At 39.3% G+C, this 22,249-nt stretch overlaps 1 protein-coding gene across 2 annotated transcripts in view; it reads left to right on the top strand.

The window, feature by feature from the left end:
- The window catches only part of LOC144320058 (histone-arginine methyltransferase CARM1-like), a 248,903-nt gene that overhangs the window by 204,484 nt on the left and 22,170 nt on the right, over positions 1-22,249 (top strand). For both annotated transcript variants that reach the window (XM_077908451.1, XM_077908452.1), the window contains exons 6-7: positions 6,187-6,364; positions 11,253-11,343. In XM_077908451.1, the coding sequence (XP_077764577.1) occupies positions 6,187-6,364; positions 11,253-11,343 (269 nt within the window). The remainder of the gene's footprint in view (positions 1-6,186; positions 6,365-11,252; positions 11,344-22,249) is intronic.

Genomic DNA, 22,249 nt, shown 5'->3' with positions numbered 1-22,249 from the left:
TGATTTTAGCTATTCTGACAGGTATAAAATGATATATCATTGTGGTTTTGATTAATATTTCTCTGATGATGAGTGATGTTGAGCATCTCTTCGCATGTCTGTTGGCCATCTGGATGTCTTCTTTGGAGAAATGTATGTTCATGTCTTCTGCCCATGCCTTAGTTTTAATTGGATTATTTGATTTTTTGGTGTTGAGTTGTGTAAGTTCTTTATATATTTTGGATATATATGCCCTGAGTTCTTTCATGTTGGAAATGTGAATAGAGCTTTCTCTGGATTCAGTCTTCTTTTGGTCATAATTTTTTTTCTTCTAGATTTTGTAGAAATTTCTTAACATGCGTATGACTCAAAAGGACTCTAATGCCAACCTGATTCTCTTTCACATTTAAGGTGATCTGTTTTCTTCCTGAGTGCTCAAGGAATTCATTCTTTTCTCTTTATTTTTTTTTAATTTTGTTTTAGATTTTATTTATTTATTCATGAGACACAGAGAGAGAGAGAGAGAGAGAGAGAGAGAGGCAGAGACAGAAGCAGGCTCCATGCAGGGAGCCCAATATGGGACTCCATCCTGGGTCTCCAGGATCACTCCCTGAGCCAAAGGCAGCTCTAAGCCCCTGAGCCACCTGGGCTGCCCACATTCTTCTTTAACCCAAGATCTTGAACAGAATTGATTTTTATTGGGGGGGATTTTCTTTTATTTTTTCAGTGATTTTTTTTTTTGCATTCTATTTTCCTATACATCTGAGACATAATTTCCTTTACTGCTGTTTTGATCTGTCTTCCATGCCTACTAACTTCTTTCTAATTGCAGAAATCAGTTTGCCTTATTACTCTGCATTCATTATGGCTATCTCAAACTTCTCTATTAATAGGATAACTTTAAACTTACTATTATAAAATATTTCATGCATACAAAAGGGGGTGTGAGTGTAAATGCAAGATATGAAGAATACTAACCAAATAAGCACATATATCCCCTAAAACCCGGTGGAAGAACTAGACCAGTCTAAAATTCCTATTTGCCTCTCCCTGATTTCACCTCTTCCTTGTGCTCTCAAAAGCTACCAACATCTTAAGTTTTAACATTAAAAAGTTTAAAAATATAATTTAGTATATCCTAGTCAATACAGTCTACCTTTGAAAACATTTGACCTTTTTTTAATAAAAGAAATCATGCTATATATTCTTCAGCAGCCTGATTTTCCCCCCTAAAATTCTGTTTGTGAAATTAATTTACGTTAACATATGTACCTCTGGTTCTTTCTCACTGTTGAATAGTATCCCTACAATGGACGTGCCACTATTTATTCATTCATTTCCTGTCAATAGTTATTTCTGGCTTATTGTAAATTTGTATCTTATAATTCCCAATATTATTATAAAAAATTTAGTATAGCTTATCTTGTATATGTGTTCAAATATTCCTCTAGAATGTGAATTTCTAGGCAGTGGTATTTCTGAGTTACAGAAGGAGCACCTCTTCAGCTTTATGGATGCCAAATGGTTATAAATAATTTGAATTCAATATATTTTCTTCCCGCCTATTAGCTATGTATTACTCCATAATTATGTTGCTTTACTTCTTGATTTGTTTCTTTGCAACCAAAGTCTCTCATTTAAGCTCAGTTTTATTGTCTTAATCATCTTATCTTTAAACTCTTGCTCAATTTCATCTATATTCTCTTTGATTGATATATCTCTCTGTACTTTCTCATTTAATTTGATCCTTGAAATGACACTGAAGGGATTGGTGCCATTATTACCCTAATTTTATAGAGAAATAAAAGGACTTCCAAGAAATTACGTGTTTTGGCCACAGTCTTACAGCTCCTAGGTGGAGAATTCAACACTAGCACCCAAATCTTTCACCTCTGAAACACTTGCTCTTCCCACCTCTTTGAGACAGAATATAATTAAATACTCTGTTGTGTAGTGTGGCTTCTAAGCCTAATTCAGCTTCCATACTGAACAATGCATTTTCAACACGTGTAACTCAATGAAAAACCTCCTAAGTAGGACAAGAATCACAGCGTACCAAGTGAAATTATTACCCTGATCTACCTGGGAAGTTACAATGACACTAAGAGGATGAATTCTGCTGCCAACACCTAAAGTGTGTGCATGTGTGTTCAAGTGCATGTGTGTGTGCACACATGAACGTGCATGCACATGTGCACACATGCATGTGTGCACACAGCTTTAGCAACTAATAGAAGCAACAGAACTCTTGATAAGTTTTTGAAATCCAGTATAATTACAAGGAAACAGAAGCAAACAGCATGATGTGGGTTTGCCTGTACCTTGATGGTGTCTGGGAGAAGAGATTCCCTCTTTCCTGAACTCTTAGAGAAGGACCAGGTCACACAGGCAAAATCTATACAGCAGTGAACATGGAATATGATGGCACCTTCCTCTGGCTTAGCAGTCTTTTCCAGCACTTGGAGACATGTATTGAGACTCATTTTTTCCTGGAAAAGATAGTTCTACTGAGTTTTGGTTTTGGAAGAATGGTATATGAGGTGACAGCCTAGCACAGTATTATCTGTACCAAGAAAGCTGTAAAATAAAAGTGAAGGGAAGGCAAACAACATTGACTCAGAGACTAGAGTGTGTCTAATGTCCAGAATTAGCTCTTCTCGTGGCTTAGCAATTATTGCTGGAGTTTATGTCCTGTTTACAGACATCTGCATCAAAGAATTGTAATCAAACTTAAGGTTATCAAATAAACTCCTTTCATTGTTTTCCAAAGGTTGATCTGCAGGAGATAAATAACTGTTCAGTGAGAAAAAAGAACTGCAAAGTAACCAAATAAGTTTGCATGTCTTTGATTTAACCAAGACAAATAGTTTTCTTTTCTGCAAAACTCTTCAAAGCAATTAATATGCTAATGGACCCTGAATTTGTAAAAGAGGGATATGTATTATAGAGAAGTTCCAAAATTATTTGATCATGAAGCTCTTGTGTTCGTGGACTCCAGGAATATATTTTGGGGAAATTTGGCTTTCTTCTAATCAAAAAATGTTAGAACTCGAAAGAGCCTGAGAACAACTCTCCAGTTTTAAACTTTAATTTTGCAAGGAAGGAGACCAAAATTTATAGGGCTTAAGTGACTTCCCCAGGGTCACACAACTCTTTGGTAGTAAAGGGAGAACCAGAATTCATATTTTCAGATTCCTGATCTAGTGTTCTTTGAATCTGATTCACAGTAAATTAAGTCACATGATGCAGTGACTTAGAGCTAGGACTGTTTGCCCACTTCCATAAATGTGGTATTTCCTTCTTTAGCAGTGAAAATAATGAGGCTCAGAATTCTTTCCTGTGAATCCCAAATTGCCCTTCTGACAGCTCATACAATCCTTTCTCCAAAGCCTTGTTATATCTCTGATGTTTCTGAGGGATCAGTACCCTACGATTATTTTCTGTAAACTCTCCATATTGAGTAATATCATGCTCACTTGGATATCCTTTCATATTGGTCCCTCCAGCAAAACTTAGAAAAGCTCCCCTCCCAACATTCTAGTCCAAGTTAATGAGGCAGCTTTATATACTGACATGTGGACAGTCTCATACTCCACAAACAGAATTTAGAAAGGGCTCAAAATCTGGAAGTGGAGTCCTTTTGTGGCAGGCAATAGAGCAATGTGTATCAGAAACCTTTAAAATTTGCATACTCTTTAAATTTGAAGGAAGCAATGGGAAATAATGCAAATAACTGCATTATTTGTCAATACATTGTCATAATGAAAAATTTAATATAACCCGAATGTCCAATAGCATGGTGTTGAGTAAATGGATCAGAGTATTTTTATAAAATACAGTATAGCCAGTAGAAATTGTGTTGTAGAAAACTCTACAGAGTGATATTTAAAACAGAACTTTCTAACAGCTCTGTCAGGACGGAGATATTGATGCCTTTTGTCCTCATCAGGAGCTAGGCAGGATGTAGTGTGGTCTGAGCTCCCAGCTCCACTATCTCAAGCTGTCAAATAAAATATTATACATTTTTAATTTTTTAAAGATTTTATTTATTTATTCATGAGAGACAGAGAGAGAGAGAGGCAGAGACACAGGCAGAGGGAGAAGCAGGCTCCCTCTGGGGAACCTGATGCAGGACTCAGTCCCAGGACCCCAGGAGCATAACCTGAGCCAAAGGCAGATGCTGAACCATTGAGCCACCAGGCTCCCCTGTTACACATTTTTATAAACAGAGATATATTTGCATGTCTGCTAAGGAATATACTTCGTCTACATCTGGATAGAGCAGTACAAATGATCTCTATTTTCATGTTTTTGCTCATCTGCATTTCCCTTTTCTAGTGAATAGTATTCTTTAGTAAAATAATAGGCAATAAAATAACTTTAACACTTATATAGCCATCAATATGCTTTATCTTGTTTTATCTTCAAGCAAGCCTATGTAGCAGGCACTACTATTATTCTTTTTGTTATGTAAATGCTATTTTTAAAATCCATATTTGAAGCTATTAAGATTGGACAAGCTGATGCAGGCAGAAAGGAAAAGGTGGAAATGAGACATATCCAGAAGGAAGAAATAAGAAAACATAGTTACTAATTGTCTGTGGGAAGCAACTATGCCCCCAGGATACTGAGGATTATCATATTCGTGACCAAAACAGAACCAAGGAAATACAAGATTATATAGAAGTTTTTAGAAAGCCTAGAGGAACGGTTAGTTTTCAAGAAGAAGCTGGGGCAGGCTCTTTACTTATTGATAATGAAGCGACAAAGCATGTTGGTGGATATGTCTATTGATGGTGGAGCTCAGGTGAGAACCTAAGGATGTAGTTTGGGTGTTTATCCACAATGGAGCCACAGTAGAGCTGTGCAAATGAGTGGATCCTCACACAAGAGAGTGTGCAGAGAACAGCAGGGCACCAAAAGCTGTAACCTTTGGGCTTTGTCTCCACAAGGGAGAATGCCATGAGTCCCCTGAACTGGACTTCCATGTGTGGAACAATGATACAACAGAATTCCAAGAGTCTTTAGGCTTAAACATTAACAACAGTGGATAAAGGTTGACAGTGCAGGACATGTTCAGACACTTTTTTAATTGTTTTTCCTTAGATCAGAAATTATTTTATTTCTTTTTTAAAAAGTATAAGTAGAAAAGACATTTAATAAGCTTATGGGGCATGTGTTGGTGAACAACAGCCTAGAAGAAAGGACTCAAGGTGAAAGGTACCCTAGCTCTGTGAAAAGGTGATCAGAAATGGAAAAAATACAACTGACTCACGACAAATGCATGGCATGCTGCATTTATGATGAAGAAAGGGGTCAAGTTATGAAAATACAAAATGGAAGGTCTCTGTGTATAAATACAGTGAGCACAGATCTAAGAGTCTCAGGAAGCCACAACTGGAAAATGAGTATACTGTATATTTTTATGCTGGTGCATTCAAGATGTTTATTAGGAAATACATTTTTCAGGCAGTAGAAAGACATAAATGTAATAATGCAATTTCTTTGTCATATTTGGCATTAAGAAGAAATATATTAGAAATATAATAAACACATATCTCTTCAAGGTCCCAGTTTTAAGGGAATTGAAAGTTATTAAATAGAATGCAGAGGACATCAAGGAAAAATGAGTACATAACTATAAAATATGCTTCTAAAGAAAGGTTAATGAACATGCTATTATTTATTTCTGGAATCAAAAGACCACAGGATAATTTAATGAGGATCAGGATCATTAATTTGTGCAAGATTATTGTACAGTGCTTTTTGGCATCTTTATTCCAGGTAGAATGATGGGAAATAAACTGAAACCATTAATTAAAAATAATTCCCCCAAAAGCACATGCACATATATATACACACATGCCCAGACAATACACATTCACACACCCATGTGCACACACACATGTGAGTGTTTATGTAGAGTCTGGAGGAGTATACATCAAAGTATTAGTAGGTATTATTTATATGTGGTACAATTATAGATGTTTTTATTCCTTGCATATGTGTGTCTTCTAAATTACCTATAATAAACACGAAATATGTGTTACAATAAGAAAAATAAGTTTATTTTCTAAAGCATTTTATAGACACAGATATGTCAATTCCCTCTCATCCCTATCACTATGTCAACCCTTAATCTGTAAAGCTTATTTTTTTGTAAGAGTCTGTATAACAATACTAGTCCCCTGTTTTATCTTTTTTCAGATGCTGGTGAAAAATAACCACCTTTCTGACAAGATCATTGTTCTGCCAGGGAAAATTGAAGACATCTCTCTTCCTGAAGCTGTAGATGTGATCATTTCAGAACCGATGGGATACATGCTGTTTAATGAAAGGATGCTGGAGAGTTACCTTCATTCCAAAAAATGGCTGAAAGCAAATGGTGAGTTGGCCAGTTCCTGGTTCAGAGGATAGAAGCTGACATTTCCACAAGAATTTGCCATCCTCTTTCCCTCATATTTAATTTTGGATGGAAAAGAGGAGAGGACATTTCTATTATACCAGTTTTTTTTTAATTTTCTCATCTTAATCTTCCATAACAGATGATCTAGTCTCCAGCCATAAGGCTATAGGTGCTGGAGGGCTGCATGGTATTAAATATGGTACAGGGGACCAGTTCGGAGCTATGTGTTTCTGTCCCATTCTATCACTTTCTTCCCTAATGAACTTCACCAACCACTTGGCCTTTTGACTTTGGTTTTCTCATCTGTATTTTTAAAATAATCTCTAAAATAAATCCCTGAAGCCCTTTTAAGTGTTGGTTTTCTATAATGTGAGAAACTCTCTGAGTCCCTGTCCTTTCTGACATATTCTTCCCCAACTATGTCTCTCTTTCCCTGAGATCGGTACATATAATTGAGATAATAATATAAAATCCAATATTTCTTTTGTGCTTATCAGGTGTCTACAAGCACTAAGCAATCTGCATAAATTAATTTATGAAAACCTTAGCAAGTGTGAATGGTGGAGGTTTTTAATTTATTTGAAAGATCAGTGCTGAGGTTCTTGGTGATTTTACACTCCTTTGACGGGATGTTTGGCAGTGTCTGGGGACATTTTAGTTTGTCACAGCTGGGAGAAGGGTAGTATTGGAATCCAGTGGGAGAAGCCAGGTATGCTGCTAAACATCCTTCAGAGTATAGGACAGACCCCTGCCCCATCAAAGAGTTATCTAGCCCACAATGTCAACAGTACCAAGATTGAGACCTGGTTTACTGGGAGGTACCATTACCTTCCCCAATTTACAAAGAGAAAATGGAGGCAGAGTGGGAGAAAGCAACTTGGTAGGGGCACGCCTCTGGTAAATGACAGAGCAGGGATGTGAACCCAGGTCTGTCTCACCCTGAAGACTCCTGCGCACATGCTAACTTTCTGCTCTTTACTGGAGAGAGTGGACACATTTTCACAAAATGTTTTTCCAAATGAAGCGTAGAAAGTAACTGGCCAATTTTAAAAGTTGCATCTCCCATTAAAATTGTAGCACGTTACCCATGATGTGGCTCCCTACCTTGATAGCCAGTGCAGACAAAATAGCAACCACCAGTGCAGCAATTGCTCACCACGTTAATGTGGTATACGCATACCAGTGTGTGCATGTAAGTAAAGCTTGAGGCTCATCTATAATTTCCTGCATGCTTCGAAATGTAGGGATTCAGAGATAGGCACTTAAAAAAAGAAAACTCATGCAAAAATAAACAAACAGACAAAGTGTACCTGTGTCACAAACTTCATTAGTATGCCTGTAGTCAAACAGCCAGGATGGTCTTGGAAGCCTTGTGTTTATATGATGAAATTGAACTATGGAAATGAGCATAAAGGAACAGGCTGCATAGATTTCCTACTCAATGCCCCTCAGAAAGAATTTTTGTATTTTTGTCTGGATTTGTTTTTCAAATGGCTAGATATTTGCTATTGGTGAGTTTCTGAACATGGTTAATTCACATGCGTCTACTGAGCCCCGCTAAGCTGAATATTGAGACTTAATATCTGGGCATCCTTTTCCCCCCAGATATTTGAAATAGATACGAAATTTTTACTGGGCTGTGTATCTTTAACTAGACAGGAGAAATGAATACCTGTGATTTTATCTCCTTTTTAATCCGTGTCTTCCTGAGGGAAGCAGGCTTGATTTTTTTCCCTAATTATTTTTATTTTTGTTTTTTGCTTTTTTTCCAAATTATTTTTTTCAGCAAAATAAGATGTAATTTACATCAAATAATAAAAAAAGGCTTCTGATGAAAAAATGGTAACCTTACCCCTGCTCCACCTCTTCCTGTCCTGAGACTACTCCCCAAAAGCTTTCCTTTTCCGCTCCATTCTGGACTTCTTCCATCACTTACCTATATATTTTGATACAAAATTATCATACTGCTATTTTTGTCACCCTCTGGTTGAGAAATTTGCTCTCCTACATAGCATTTTCCTCCCTGCTTGATGTATCCTTGCTCCCTGCCCCTGTCTTCTCGATATATTTATGCAGGTCCTCAATTCCTTTTCCAAACCCTTGAGGCCAGATATGTTTCGGAATCCTGAATCCAGAGGACTTTGGAAAGGTAATACAGTCATATACCGTGGATTACTTAATGCCTCCAGTGGAGTCTGAAGCAACACTCTGTAATGAAACACATTACATTTCTGCAACAAACCATATGAATATGGATACCGAGTGGTATAAATAATGACTATAAATAAACTCATGTCAGTTCAGGTCAGGTTTTGCCATCAGATGATGTTGCTGCAAACGTGCAAAAATCTGTTACTTCACAGAGCTTTGGGGACATCATTTAATATGAAGAAATATGGACTGAGATCATCATTTGGTTAACTCAGTAATCAGTGTTTATGTTATTATGACAATGTTTGTATTGTTCCGTACAGAGTCAGGTAGTCTAGTGAGTGCATAGGATTTTGTATTTTCTCATGAAATCTTGTGTTTTTCTTAGTTATTTTTCATTAGCTTGGTTTTTCCTATACTCATTAATTGTTTCCATGCTTCAAGAGGTCTGATAGATCCCATCAATATTTTGTCTATAGAAGCCTTCCTCCTGTGGATGCTCTGTCCTCCCCTCCCACACATAATGTGGTTCTCCAGCTCTGCTGCATGCCTGCCATGCTTGACTTTCCATCATCATTCTTTTGTCTTCTTCTTTGCTGGTGTTCACCATCATTTTAGCAAAGAGTATTCTCTGACAGCTTTTGGAGAAAGGGCACTTGAGAAGTTACTTTTTATGGATCCCTTGTATTATCATCTTGCAGGGTAGAAAATTTGAACTTGGGGATCGCTGGGTGGCGCAGCGGTTTGGCGCCTGCCTTTGGCCCAGGGCGCGATCCTGGAGACCCGGGATCGAGTCCCACGTCGGGCTCCTGGTGCATGGAGCCTGCTTCTCCCTCTGCCTGTGTCTCTGCCCCTCTCTCTCTCTCTCTCTCTCTCTCTCTGTGACTATCATAAATAAATAAATAAAAAATTTAAAAAAAAAGAAAATTTGAACTTGGACACAATTTTAACTCAGTATTTTCAAGACATCTCTCTATGGTTTTTGGTTTCCAGTGTTGCTGTTGAGAGGCCTCATGACCCCCTGACTCTTATTCCTTTAGAGTGACATCATTTCCCCCTCTGGATGCTTTTAGTATCTTGCTTTATTTCTAGCCTTCTTACTGTGAAAAGCTTTTAAAATTTGTGTGTTGGGCATGAAATGAGAGTGTTTCATCAGAAGGCTCATCTTCTTCAACTCTGAGAATTTTTCTTGTATTTTTACCTTTAATGACTTCCTCCCCTCCATTTTATATCTTTGGAATTCCTGTTAGGTTTGAGGTTCAAAGCACCTCTGAAGCTTCCCAAGTTTTCACAGTTGGTGATACATATTGCTTTTCTTTCTTTTTAAAAAAATTTTATTTATTTATTCATGAGAGACACAGAGAGAGGCATTGGGAGAAGCAGGCTTCTTGTGGGGAACCTGATGTGGGACTTGATCCCAGGAAACCTGGGATCACACTCAATCACTGAGCCACCCACGTGCCCCAACATATTGCTTTTCTAAGGTTGTCTAATAGCTTTCTGTCTTGAAATTGAAAACCCACTAGGCAGTCATTATTGCTTTGACACCAGTGCATGAGATTTAGGTGGACACATGTGAATAATGTAACAATCATGTTTTTTCTCCAACGATAAAGATTGTTTTATTTATTTCCCTAGGTAAAACCATCTGTTCTATTTTAAGAGGCATTGAAGGGAGCATAGTTACAGTATGGGGTCACGGACTCACAGATGAGATTCCATCTCTGGATTTCCCCATTCTACTTATTAACTATCTGACTGAGTCACTTAAATTTCCCTGTTCCTTTGTTTTCTCATTTATAAAGTAATGGTATAATAATAGAACCTACTTTATATTGTGATGAGGATTAAATGAAGTCATACATGGGAAACCCATAGAAAAGTTCATGGCAAAGAGTTAAACATAATCAAGAAATTTTAGGAATTATTTTTGTGACAGCATCTCCAGTTTGTAAGATGATACTTAATTCTGAAATATGGTTAGCAGTAGTAATTCAATCTTTCTTTTATGTGCAGGTTCATAAGTGACTATGAAAAAGAGTCTCCCTAAAAATGACAAGAAAAAATAATGCGAATCACTGTATCTCCCTGCTTGGAAGGGCTGGGCTTCAGGCATGCCAGTCTAGGTGTTCATCTGCCTGCCAAAGAATCTGCCCTTTCCCATGGTGACTGTAAATGTCAGGAACAGAACACAAGAGTGGGGGTCCCAGCAAGGAGGATGGTGAACTCCTAGAGAAGCATAGCTTCTTATGGCACTTTAAAAGATAGTCAATATGATTATACATGGATGAAGTCCGAGAATGGAGATAATTATGTGATAGAATGATGGGAGGTACTATTTTCAAAGCTGTTTTTACAATCAAAACAATTTTTTTTTTTAAATGAAGGAAGTGCACAGAATGCCTCGCACAGGGCAGATAGAAAGGAAGAAGCCGACAGTGGAGAAGGCCATATGCCAGGTTAAATGCCTCACCTAAGACTCCACCAGCTTTTATCATAACATGGCTTTGTGACTTGCATTAGTATTTATGTCTTTGTATTTCCCCCAACCTTCTAATTTTTTTTATCCTCACTTTGAGGCAAAATTATGTTTCAGCCTCTCGGGTAACACTGAAATAGAAGGAAAAATGGAGTTGGTCAGGTGGCAGGTGAGTGTACCCTGCAGTCAGAAGGCGGTGCAAGTCAACGTCTGGGTCTGTTGTCTTTTGCCCATTAGGAATGATGTTCCCGACATTTGGCGACATCCACTTGGCCCCCTTTTCTGATGAACAGCTCTACATGGAACACTACTCCAGAGCCAACTTTTGGTAATGTTCTCTTCTCTCTTCCATTCCATTTCCTTTAGAGTAAGCCAGAGTTTTGGGTTGGGTTTGCCATTTGGGGTTATATAATTGGTGGGGGGTAGGGGTGGGATGCCATGCACTATAGGATGTTTAGCAGCACCCTTGGCTTCTACCTACTAGCTGCCAGTAGTGCCTTTCCCCTAGTTGTGACAACCCAAACTGTCTCCAGACACTGCCAAATGTCCCGGGCAGGAGAAGGGGAGTGTGAAATCATTCCCTGTCAAGAACCATCAAGCATCTGGAAGACCACCTACTGCTGAAACAACAGCACCACCCACGCATACCACTGCCCTCCCACCCCCACTTTCCACCATCCATTCCCTGGGCTCAGGGCTTTGGCTTCTGTGTTAGAATAGACCTTGGTCAGAGGACACGGAAATCGGTACATCGGAATGTAAATGAGTTGATTAAAAAACTTTTTTGGAGTTTGCACCCTAATAGGTTCTTGGCTTTTGGACAGCTCACTTCACCTTTTGAGACTCGGTTTCTTCATTTATAAAATGAGAACGAATACAAAACCCCTGCCAATTCTAAGCCAGCATTCTTTTTGGCATTCTTTTCTGAGTACTGGTTTTTATAATGAGAAAGAGGGCAGGAGAATGATGATATTGGACCCAGGGGAGGGAGAAATGGAACAGCTACCACCCGAGTGGGAATGCTAGATGTGTAGGAGGACAGGCATGTACTGGCAGATGGGTGAGGATGGATGCTAAAATTTAAGCTTTGAGTTCCAGCTGACGTATGCAGAGCCTTCCAACACATAGATATCCACAGTTGATTTCTGTTTTTTTTTTTTTTTTTTTTTTTTCTCTTTGTAATCCTATCTCTTGGTGAAGAAGCAACAGCGAGGAGGTACTTTGGTTTCCCAGGTTACATGTTCTATGAAGAGTAGGGTCAAAGGACTGAAGTTTTTTCTTTCTCTCTGATTTTTTTTTTCTTTTAAAATAGGCTTTCCTAGCACAGATTTGCATCTTGTGGTTTCTGCTCAATCTGTAATTTTGAAACTCTGAGCCACATACTTCCCAATGGGGGTGGATGCCTCTTGGTGTGTGACGGGGGACACCTTAATTATGATCATTGTTCCATGAGGTCATGCTGACCTGAAATGTTTATATTTTCGCTTTAAACCTCCTCAATCAGTGAAAGGGTTGGAGAGGCAGAGATTTCAGGTAACGGGATAGACCAGACTACTGCCCCCAACGGGGCAGTGGGGGAGCACATTGTCCTGCAGTCCTTGAGTGAGTTTCCAACTGCCCCATCTTAAGACCTTCAGAACGAATATTAATGACCACAGTTTATAGGCCAGGCTCACCATCAGCATACAAACATACTGCTATGTATTTCATCTGAAAAGAAAATAATAACCTTTTTTTAATCTCTCACTTCCCCAGTTACCACCACCCATCTCTCTTCGTCCCTTTGCAGCAAAACTCCTCAAAAAGCATTGTCTATCCTTCCAGTTTCCAACTCTTTCCTTCAGTTTCTTTCTTAAGACATTCCTCCCTGACAGCTTGTAAGCAGGTTACCAGTGTGCTGACCTCCACATTGCTCAATACACTGATCTGTGCTCCTTTGCCAGCTTATTAACTCATTACCCATATTTGAGAGCATTTGAAATGCCCCCACAGTCTTTTTCTTTCTTTCCTGCCGCTGGTCACTTTGTTAACCAGTCCTTCCATCGTTGTTACTTGTCTCCTCCATCTGATGTTGGAGTGCCCCAGGACATTGTCTTGGACCTCCTCTTTGTCCACAGGTATTGCCTTGGTGAGTTCACCCATTCCTGTAGCTTCAGATGCTATCTGTATGCTAATGATTCCCAAGGGTATGTCCTGGGAACTCCATCTTTTTATGGCCAACTGCCTCCTGGGCAATTCCCCATGTAGAGACTTACCATCCAAACTCGACTCCTCATCTCCCCTTCCTTCTCCCTGAATCTGTGCTACTCATAATCTTTCCATCTCAGTTGATGATAACGTTGTCCTCCCAGTCATTCAAGCCCCAAACCTCGAAGGCCCCTCTTTCTTTGTCCTCATGTCTAAACCATCAGGAGATTCTGTTGGTTCTTCTTTTGAACTATACCCAGAATCCAATTCTCCTAATATTCACTGCTGCCCCTTGTTCCCAACACTGTCATCACTCATCTCGATTACTGAGATAGCTTCTTAACCTGTCTATTCCCAGCATTCCCAAAGCCTTCTCATTTCCTAGGATCATGTTCATTCGGCTCCAGCCACATAGGCTTCCTTGCCGATTTTCAGGCACATCCAGCCACCTTAGAGGTTTTGCATTTGTTTATCCTCCTATGTGGGATACTTTCCCCCCAATATTCACATGGCTAATTCCCTTCCCCGCTGTAAAGTCTGCCAAAATGCCAGCTCTTCTGAATCCCATACCACTCCCCATCCCACCTTTTCTGCTTTGTACTTTTGCTGTAGCACTTATCACCTCCTAAAAGACATATAAGTCCTTTATTTATTATTACTTATTGTCTTCATCCTTCCTGATAGAATGTAAGCACTGCAAAAGCCCAGATTCTTTCGGATTTCACCAGTGTATCCCAAGCACCCTCCGTCCCAAGTACCTGTCACATGGTAGATCCTCCATAAATATTTTTGAATGAGTAAAAACTCTAGTAATCTCAAGTAAGTATGCAAATAATTTCTATTAAGATCTTAGTTATCTCTCTGATTTTTCTAAATTTTTTACAAAATTAGGATATATAAAGATCATTTTGTAGCTCTTTTATTTTTTAGAATCTTACTTTTTATCTTTATTTTATTTTGATTTCAATATCTTGTTGACATGTCCTTGTATCTTCTCAATATTCTCTTGCTACAGAGTATTTATTTTGTGACTGTATCATAATTTGTCAACTCAAGCTCCAATATGGAATATTAAATTATTTTCATTGCTAATATAATCCTATAAATTTCATAAGAATTAACACTAAGGTATTGTTTGTATACTCTACCAGAATATAGAATTTTGTAGAATTCTATATCCTAAATTCTTTAGGAATACTAAAGTGAACATCCTTTTATAGAGCTCTTGGTTTGCATTCTGATTATTTCCTTACAATAAATTGCTAGAAGCAGAATTACTGGACCAAAAGGTGTGAAGAAGGATCTTTAAAAAAATTATTCTTATATATTGCCAAATTGCCCTGTAGAAAAGTTTTACCAATTAACACTTCCACCAGTAGTATATGAGAATGTCTGCTGAGTCTTGCCCATACGGGCTATGTTTTTTTAAATGCCAATTTGATTTGCAAAAAAAAAAAAAAATGGTGGCCAGTTTATTTTTAATCTGTATGTCTTTGATAGCTAGTGCATTTGAACGGTTTTATTTTTAGTCAACAAACATGAAAAAATGTTTTAAAAAATATATAGTTAACAAAATTCACCACCTTCTCTCTCCTTGTAATTTCCCTCCCTCTATGAAGACATTTCAGCGTTAGGCGAATGGATGCGGGCCTTTGGTTGCATTGGTGCAGGGAACAGGTGGCAAGAGCGTGCACAGTTGCCATTAGAAGAGGCACAGAAGTGGCAATGTTGGCTGAAAGGAAGGAGAGGGATAAAAAAAAAATGAGTTTAGGTATATAATGAAGAAGGTAGCTGAGGAACCAAATAAATTAGATCATCAGATATAAGCAGTTACCAGTCCTCACTGACTTTCTCACATTTGGCACCAGGGCCTCCTCGCTTTACTTCTGGAGCCTTGTCCTGGTTTTCCTGCTTCCTGGTTGGCCCCAACTTCATCTCCTTTGCTGACTCTTTCTCATGCCCCAAGTTCTCCGTGTTGGATTGATTCCAGATTGGCTCTTCCCATCTTCCCCTTTCTGCCTCTGCTCACCTCCTGATCTCGTTGCGTCTCCTGGCTGTAAATACTGTCTTTATGCCAACGACTCCCATAGTGACAACTCCAGCCTAGAACTCTCCCTGGAACCATAGACTTACATGTCCAGCTGGGGGTTGACAACTCTACGTGGATGTCTCTAGGGCATCTTAAATGTAAGATGTTCAAAAGCAAGTTGCTGTCCTTTGTTGCCACACCCTTCTCACCCCTACAAAACAAAAACACAACAAGCAAAAAAAAAAAAAAAAAAAAAAAAAAAAAAAAAACTCTGCTTCTACTACAGTCTTTCAAGCCTTTCAACTTATTTCCTCTTTTTAAACAGCAACTAAAATGACCTTGATAAACAGCAACTAAAATGACCTTGATAAACAGCAACTAAAATGACCTTGATAATGTATAATTCAGATCACAGTCTTCCTCTGCTCACAACCTCCAGTGGCTTCCCACTTTCTGGATCATAAAAGCCAAATTTCTCACTATGGCTGGTAAGACCCTCCAGGATCTAGTTCTACCCTGCTATCCCTGTGATGTCATGTCTTCCTACTTCTTTCTCTCCTCTCTGTCCTCAGTGATTGGTCTCTTCTGTTCCCCTTGAACATACCAGGCTAGCTGCCACCTCATGGCCAATCTTTCTCTGCCAGGAATGCAGATGGCCCCATGGCTTGCTCTCACATTCTTCAGCTCCTAGCTCATATGCCATCTCCCCAGGAGACCTGATCTCAGTTACAGATGATCATCTCCTCCCTCCTGGAAGTCCATATCATGCTTCTCACTTCATTTACTATAATCCACTGTATTTTATGTTTTTACTTATTGATTTAATTTATTGTCTATCTCCTTCATAAGACAATAGTTTCCATAATAGCAGCTGTTTTGTTTTTCACTGAGTCTGTATCATCTAACAAGCTAATAGTAGTTGTTCAATACAGTTTTGTTAACTGGAAGATAAATGCATTAACATAAGAATTCTTTACATATTAAGGATATTAAGACTGATGTATTTTCTTCAGAATTTTCAGTTTGCCTCGTATTGCCCTTGTGATAGTTTTCACCACAAAAGAAGTTAAAATATTTTTGTGTAGCTGGATTGACCAGGATTTTCTTCAGTAGTTTCTTTTCCTTTATTTGGAAAAGAACTTCCCCCAAGCTAAGGCTAGTATTAGCCTCTACTTATTTAATGTTTTCACTTTTTAAATTTAACATTAAATTTACCACACCTGGATGGCTCAGTAGTTGAGCATCTGCCTTTTGCTTCAGGTGTGTTCCCAGGTCCTAGGATCAAGTCCCACATTGGGCTCACTGCATGGAGCCTGCCTCTCCTTTTGCCTATGTATCTGCCTCTGTGTGTGTGTGTCTTTCATGAATAAATAAATAAAATCTTTTAAAAAAATTTTTAGAATTTTATATTTAACCCTAAAATTCATTGTAGTTTAAGTATGTGGTAAGCACAGAACTTTATCCTTTCTAAATAACCAGTTATGAGACTCTCTCAGTAGACAAGAGTACCACACTCTGATGTTATTAGCAGTCACCTACAAAATTAATAATTTCCTTATTTGATTAATATTTCTTTGCCCCTGATTAATTAAGATTCTGAAAAGTACCTCTTGAGAATAAGGCTCAGTCATGAAGAATTATCATTCCCAGCTATAAAACTTATTTATGTGATGGATACTACTGCATTTATTGAAACTAATTGGTTCAGGAGTTTTAAGCCAAGTCCTTTAAATACAATTTCAAATTGATTCTTGTATCGAGAAAAACATATACATAGGATCAATTAAGAGGAGCAACCATATATTCTCAAGAAGTTTGAGATTCAATAAGTTTGCCTTATTACATTTATTACAATTATACAACATAAAAGCATAGGCAAAATAGGTAGTAGTTAAAAGCTGGATGAATCAGACACTTGAGACACGTTGAACTCTGTTTCATTCCTGGTTCTATCAATTACTAACTAAAATTTCAGCCAAGTTAATTTGATCTTTCTGAGACACAATTTCCTTTTCCTAAATTAAAGATAATAATATTCCCTACCTGGGGGTGAAGGATTTCCAGAGATGGGTCCTCTACTCATACTTTGCTACCATGCTAACCCTTTCTTCACAGGCCAGTTGGGAGGGTGCTACTGGATGCTGAGTGTATCCCAGCATTCAGGGACTCAGAAAATAACCCCAGGGTGGAGAGGTACCCTTCAGATACCTGTGTGGGGGACTTGGTCTGACACTCTATTTACTAGCTGGCCTTTCCCAAAAATATATTTGGCCCTGATAATCACTGGTACACAGAAATACCACGTGCACCAAATATGAACATTTTAAACTGCAACATTGATGTAACTGAATTTTCGAATTTTTATGGGAAGCCAAGTATATGGCACAGAGTATCACAAAGAACTTTTGAAGGAATACTACCATGACTGTTGCAATCACGTTTGAATTTTCATTTGCCCTGTGCTTGTTTCATTTATGTTTTTCATGGTTACTTGCACTATAATCTCCTTCCACCCACTAATATTTACTCTTGATAGTTCCTCTGCTTCTCTGCTTATATCTACAGTTCTTGAACCCATATGGCTTTTGTACATAGAAGAAGCCACAATCTCTAATATTCATCTTTTTGGTAACCTATATCAAACTCATAGCTCTTCCATAATATTCCATCCCTGGGCCTATACACATCCAGACTTTACTTTTTATCTTTAACCATGTGGTCCCTATTTCAGTATTACAGACACAGTACAGGTGTCCCCATTAGGAGGAGTTCAGTGCAATGCCAAGGTCCACGCCAGGCTCAGGAAATCAACAAGGAGGTTTGCAGTAATGGAGAAGTTGCCTCCATCTTTCAGGGTGCTCTAGGATGAGTCTGATACACATTCTTCCTGTGGGCAAAGGTGCTTTTGTGAGAGAGTCTAATCTTTAAAAATGGTGAATCCCTCTTTCCATCCTTTCACTGCATTCCAGCAGGCAGGTTATGGGCTTAGAAGAAACTAAAATTTGTGGTGGGAATAGGAACATTTTAGAAGTTGTCCACTTTGCACTAAAGGGGAATCTATTTTTAAAATCATTGAGAGTATTCGGGACTACAGCTAAAGAATAGGAAAGGGAGCTGTACGAGCCTCGAGAGTGTCTATTACAAATAGAGCAGCATATCCTTCATGCCATATCTCAACAAAAACTGTTTTTAACTACATCTGTCCAGTGCTCACAAACTGGCTTTTGTTCGAATAAGCCTTGATTTCTATATTAACCTTTTTTGTAACCTATGTCAGACTCAGAACTCTTCCATAATTTTTGCTCCTGAGCCCATATGGAGCAAATCCAGACTTATGAATTCATAGCTCCATATCCACTTCTCCTTTGCAGCTGTTTGAGCAGAATTCTTACACTTGATTCTCATGGGGTCAGACGCCAAACCCTGGATTCATTGCCAAGACCAGGTTCATAAGACATTCTGATTGACTGGGACTGAGTCACGTGCAAATCTCTAGAGTGAAGGGCAGAGACAAGACCACCCAAGCCACTAAGGACTGAGAGTGGGGAAGAGGTTCCTAGAAGGAAATCTGGTGCTGTTACCAGAAGAACAACATCTATTTGCTGAGTTGGAACAAAAGAGATGTGTACCTCATTGCCTTGCCAGACTCTTCCTTCTAATACAGGCTTCCAAAGGTCCGATTGTTATGCAAACCAGTAATGTCTAGATTTACACTGGCATGCCTAGAGATGCTCCAGGGGTTTCTTTACAGAATCACAGGTTTTCCCTTCTTAAGAAAGATGCACAGTCTGAAGCTTGGTATTATTTTAAGGACCGTGCACTCATTTCCCCTTTTTTTATAGTAAAAAGACCCCATATTTTTAAGAATACCAAAAGTATATAAATATATCACATATAAAATAGAAACTACATTATTCTGCTAGAATTTTACCACCCCCCCCAAAAAAAAGCAGAGACATAATGAGCTGAGAGCATCTGTATAGATACCACTGTACACAGGGGTATATCTGCATTCTACTGATGCAGAAAACTGTCAAAACTATCAAGCCTCAAGTGCTGGTCTATATAAAGGATGTTTAAGAAATTTAAAAGATACAGTTTGTTCCTAGACATGCATCCTTGTCCTATGAGGCACCCCCAACCAGCCACCCTCTTAGGCTGCATCCTCAGTACCATATGTGTGTTAACTGACATTCCTGATCTCTGTATTTGTTTTCTACTTCTTAAGACCTATTTACCTCTCATCAGGTTGGCATACCCTTGGTTGTCAATTCTGGTAAAGCATAGGACATTAAGACCCTAAAAAATTGCTTGATTGCCAAACAGAATAGAGTTTTTCCTTCTTCCCATCCTCCCTCCCTTCCTTCCTTCATTTTTTCCCCTTTCTTTTCTTTCTGTCTTTCCCCCCGCCCCCCCCCCCCAAGCTTCTTAATGGAGATGAGTGGGGGTTTGGTTAGGATAGAATGAAGATGCAAAGATTTTTATTAAAGTATGTGAGTCATGCCATGAGAGAGTGTGTTCACATTCGCTTTAAGAAAGTGCTTGTGTGACAGAAGCTCCCCTCTGTGAATGCCAAGGCCAGTGCTAACATCTCTAAGAGAACAGAACACCACCATTCTTCCAAGAAGGAGCCAGGAGGCTGGTTGAGAAAGCTGTGTGAATGAGGAGGAAGGACAAAAGGCCAGGATGAACTAGTGAAGAGCCAAGGACAAAGGAGGCCAGAGAGGAAGCTTCCCTGAATGCTTCTCCAAGCTGGGCTCCATGTGAAGAACTTGAAGTGAAAATCCTAGTAAACGGGTTGCCTCTTTCTCTGCACTCTGGGTGTGTTGAGGCATAGCTAATAGTACAGTCATTTTCCTTCTGGGTTATACTTGCAGGACTTTCCAGATGCTGTATGCATTGTGGTGGAGACGGAGGAGGGGGAGGGGGAGGACAGTTGGAAATGCAAAATCAAGAGAAAAAAAACACATGTAGTCTCCACCTTAGGGACTCATAAAGAGGCCACAAGTTAACCTGGAAAATAAAACCCACATATGATGAAACAATAGAAATCATCCCCAGCTTCCAAATCAACAGATTCATTTCCTGATTTACCATCCAACAATCTATCTAAGGAGACCCACAGAGATGCCAGTCCCATCTGCTTTAATTATTTTGCGATGCATTTCAGAAGGATATTTGAGATTTCTAAGAATTTGAAAGATGGTCCAGCCAGAAAGTTCTTAAAATCTCAGCAATGGGCTCTTGGCCTGCAGCTCTGACTGCCCTAGGCGTGGTGCCTGTGTGCACCACACTGATCATAGCTGCTGGGTTTAAATTGGCATCAAACACACAAGGCCAAGGGCACAGACTTGGCCTCTCTGAGGTTGTATCCAAGGACCAGAGAGCAGTTTGCAGCCTCGGTCACTGCCAGGTGGAAGGCTGTCATTGCCCTTGGGGATTCTGTTTTGCCAGTTGGTGAGGATAGAAGAGCAGGTAACTCAGTAGTGTTCAACTCTAGAGAACAAACAGTAGGGTTACACCCCTGGATCAAATAAACCACAGCTAGATGGAAGTCCAGACATCATCTTTTCAAAAGCTTCCCAGAGAATTCTGAAGGATAGACAGGATTGAGTCCTTCTGGGCTTTTTGGGAAATTCTGTATCTCTGACTCTGTCCCTCTCAACCTTTATCCCCTCTCTCCCTCTCTTTCCTTCCCCCTCTCCCTTCCCTTTGATAAAAGCTATTGTGACAATGACTTACTTCTCCAAAAACACCTTGACTCTCCTAAAGACTGAAAGGATTGTTTAAATTTGCAGTGTCCTGCTTCCAAGTATTTCCTAGGCATATAGGAGCCTTGTTTTCAGTATGTGTATTCATAAAATGATATGCTTCCCCTGTGGGCCAGGTTGGTTGTGGCCCTTGGTGGAAAGAGAAGACTGAGAAACAAGTAATGAGGGGCACCTGCGTGGCTCAGTCAGTTAACTGTCTGCCTTCTGCTCAGGTCATGATTTAGGATCCTGGGATCCAACCCTGTGTCAGACTCCCTGCTCAGTGGGGTATCTGTTTGTTCCTCTCCCTCTGCCCCTCTTCCTCTTGCATGCATGTTCTCTCTCTCTAATAAATAAAATCTTAAAAAAAATAAACAAGTAATGAGAGATGCCTGGGTGGCTCAATGGTTGAGCTCAGGGTGTGATCCCAGGGTTCTGGTATCTAATCCCACATCAGGCTCCCCACAGAGAGCCTGCTCCTCCCTCTATGTCTCTACCCCCCTCTCTGTGTCTCTCATGAATAAATAAATGAAATCTTTTTTAAATAAAAACCAAACAAGTAATGAAACTAAAGAAACTTGAGGTCATGATTTTCCATTTCTCCATTATCTTCGTTGGCACCTGTACCCACCCATAGGTCTGTGAAGGACACCAAGTCCTCAATCCATTCATTAAAGAGAGATCGATGATTGCTAGCTGGATAGGTAGGTAATTTGTAATCCTCACGGTGTACCAGCCCTTGTGCTAAATATACACTGATGAATAAGAAAACACTTTCACTTTTTATAAAAAGATGTTATTTATTTTGAAAGAGAGAGAGCACGCACAGGGAGGAGAGGCAGAGGCAGAGGAGGAGAGGCAGAGGGAGAAGAGGACTCCCCGCTGAGCAGGGAGCCTGACATGGGGCTCCATCCCAGGACCATGAGATCATGACCTGAGCCAAAGGCAGATGCTTAACAGGCTGAGACCCCCAGATACCCCTAGAAAATACTTTCACTTTTAAGTGGGTTAAACTTAAATATTTTACTATAACACAGGTTTTTAAATTTTTGAATGGGAACATTTGAGCTTAGTCTCAAAGATTGGGGTGGAATTAACAGGGTAAAGGGGGGGATTTCTAGGCAGAAGAGAAAACAAGCAGAGGCTCAGAGGTTAGAAATTGTCTGTGCCCTGCAGGATCTGTAAGTAGCTCAGTGGGGCTTGCTTTTCACTTGCAAATTAAGAACTGGCTGTTGACTTAACATGATCAGGCCTCCCTGCCTCTTCTG

Source organism: Canis aureus, chromosome 1, assembly GCF_053574225.1.
Source record: "Canis aureus isolate CA01 chromosome 1, VMU_Caureus_v.1.0, whole genome shotgun sequence".
NCBI lineage: Eukaryota > Metazoa > Chordata > Mammalia > Carnivora > Canidae > Canis > Canis aureus.
This window is presented reverse-complemented; position numbering and strand designations above follow the sequence as displayed.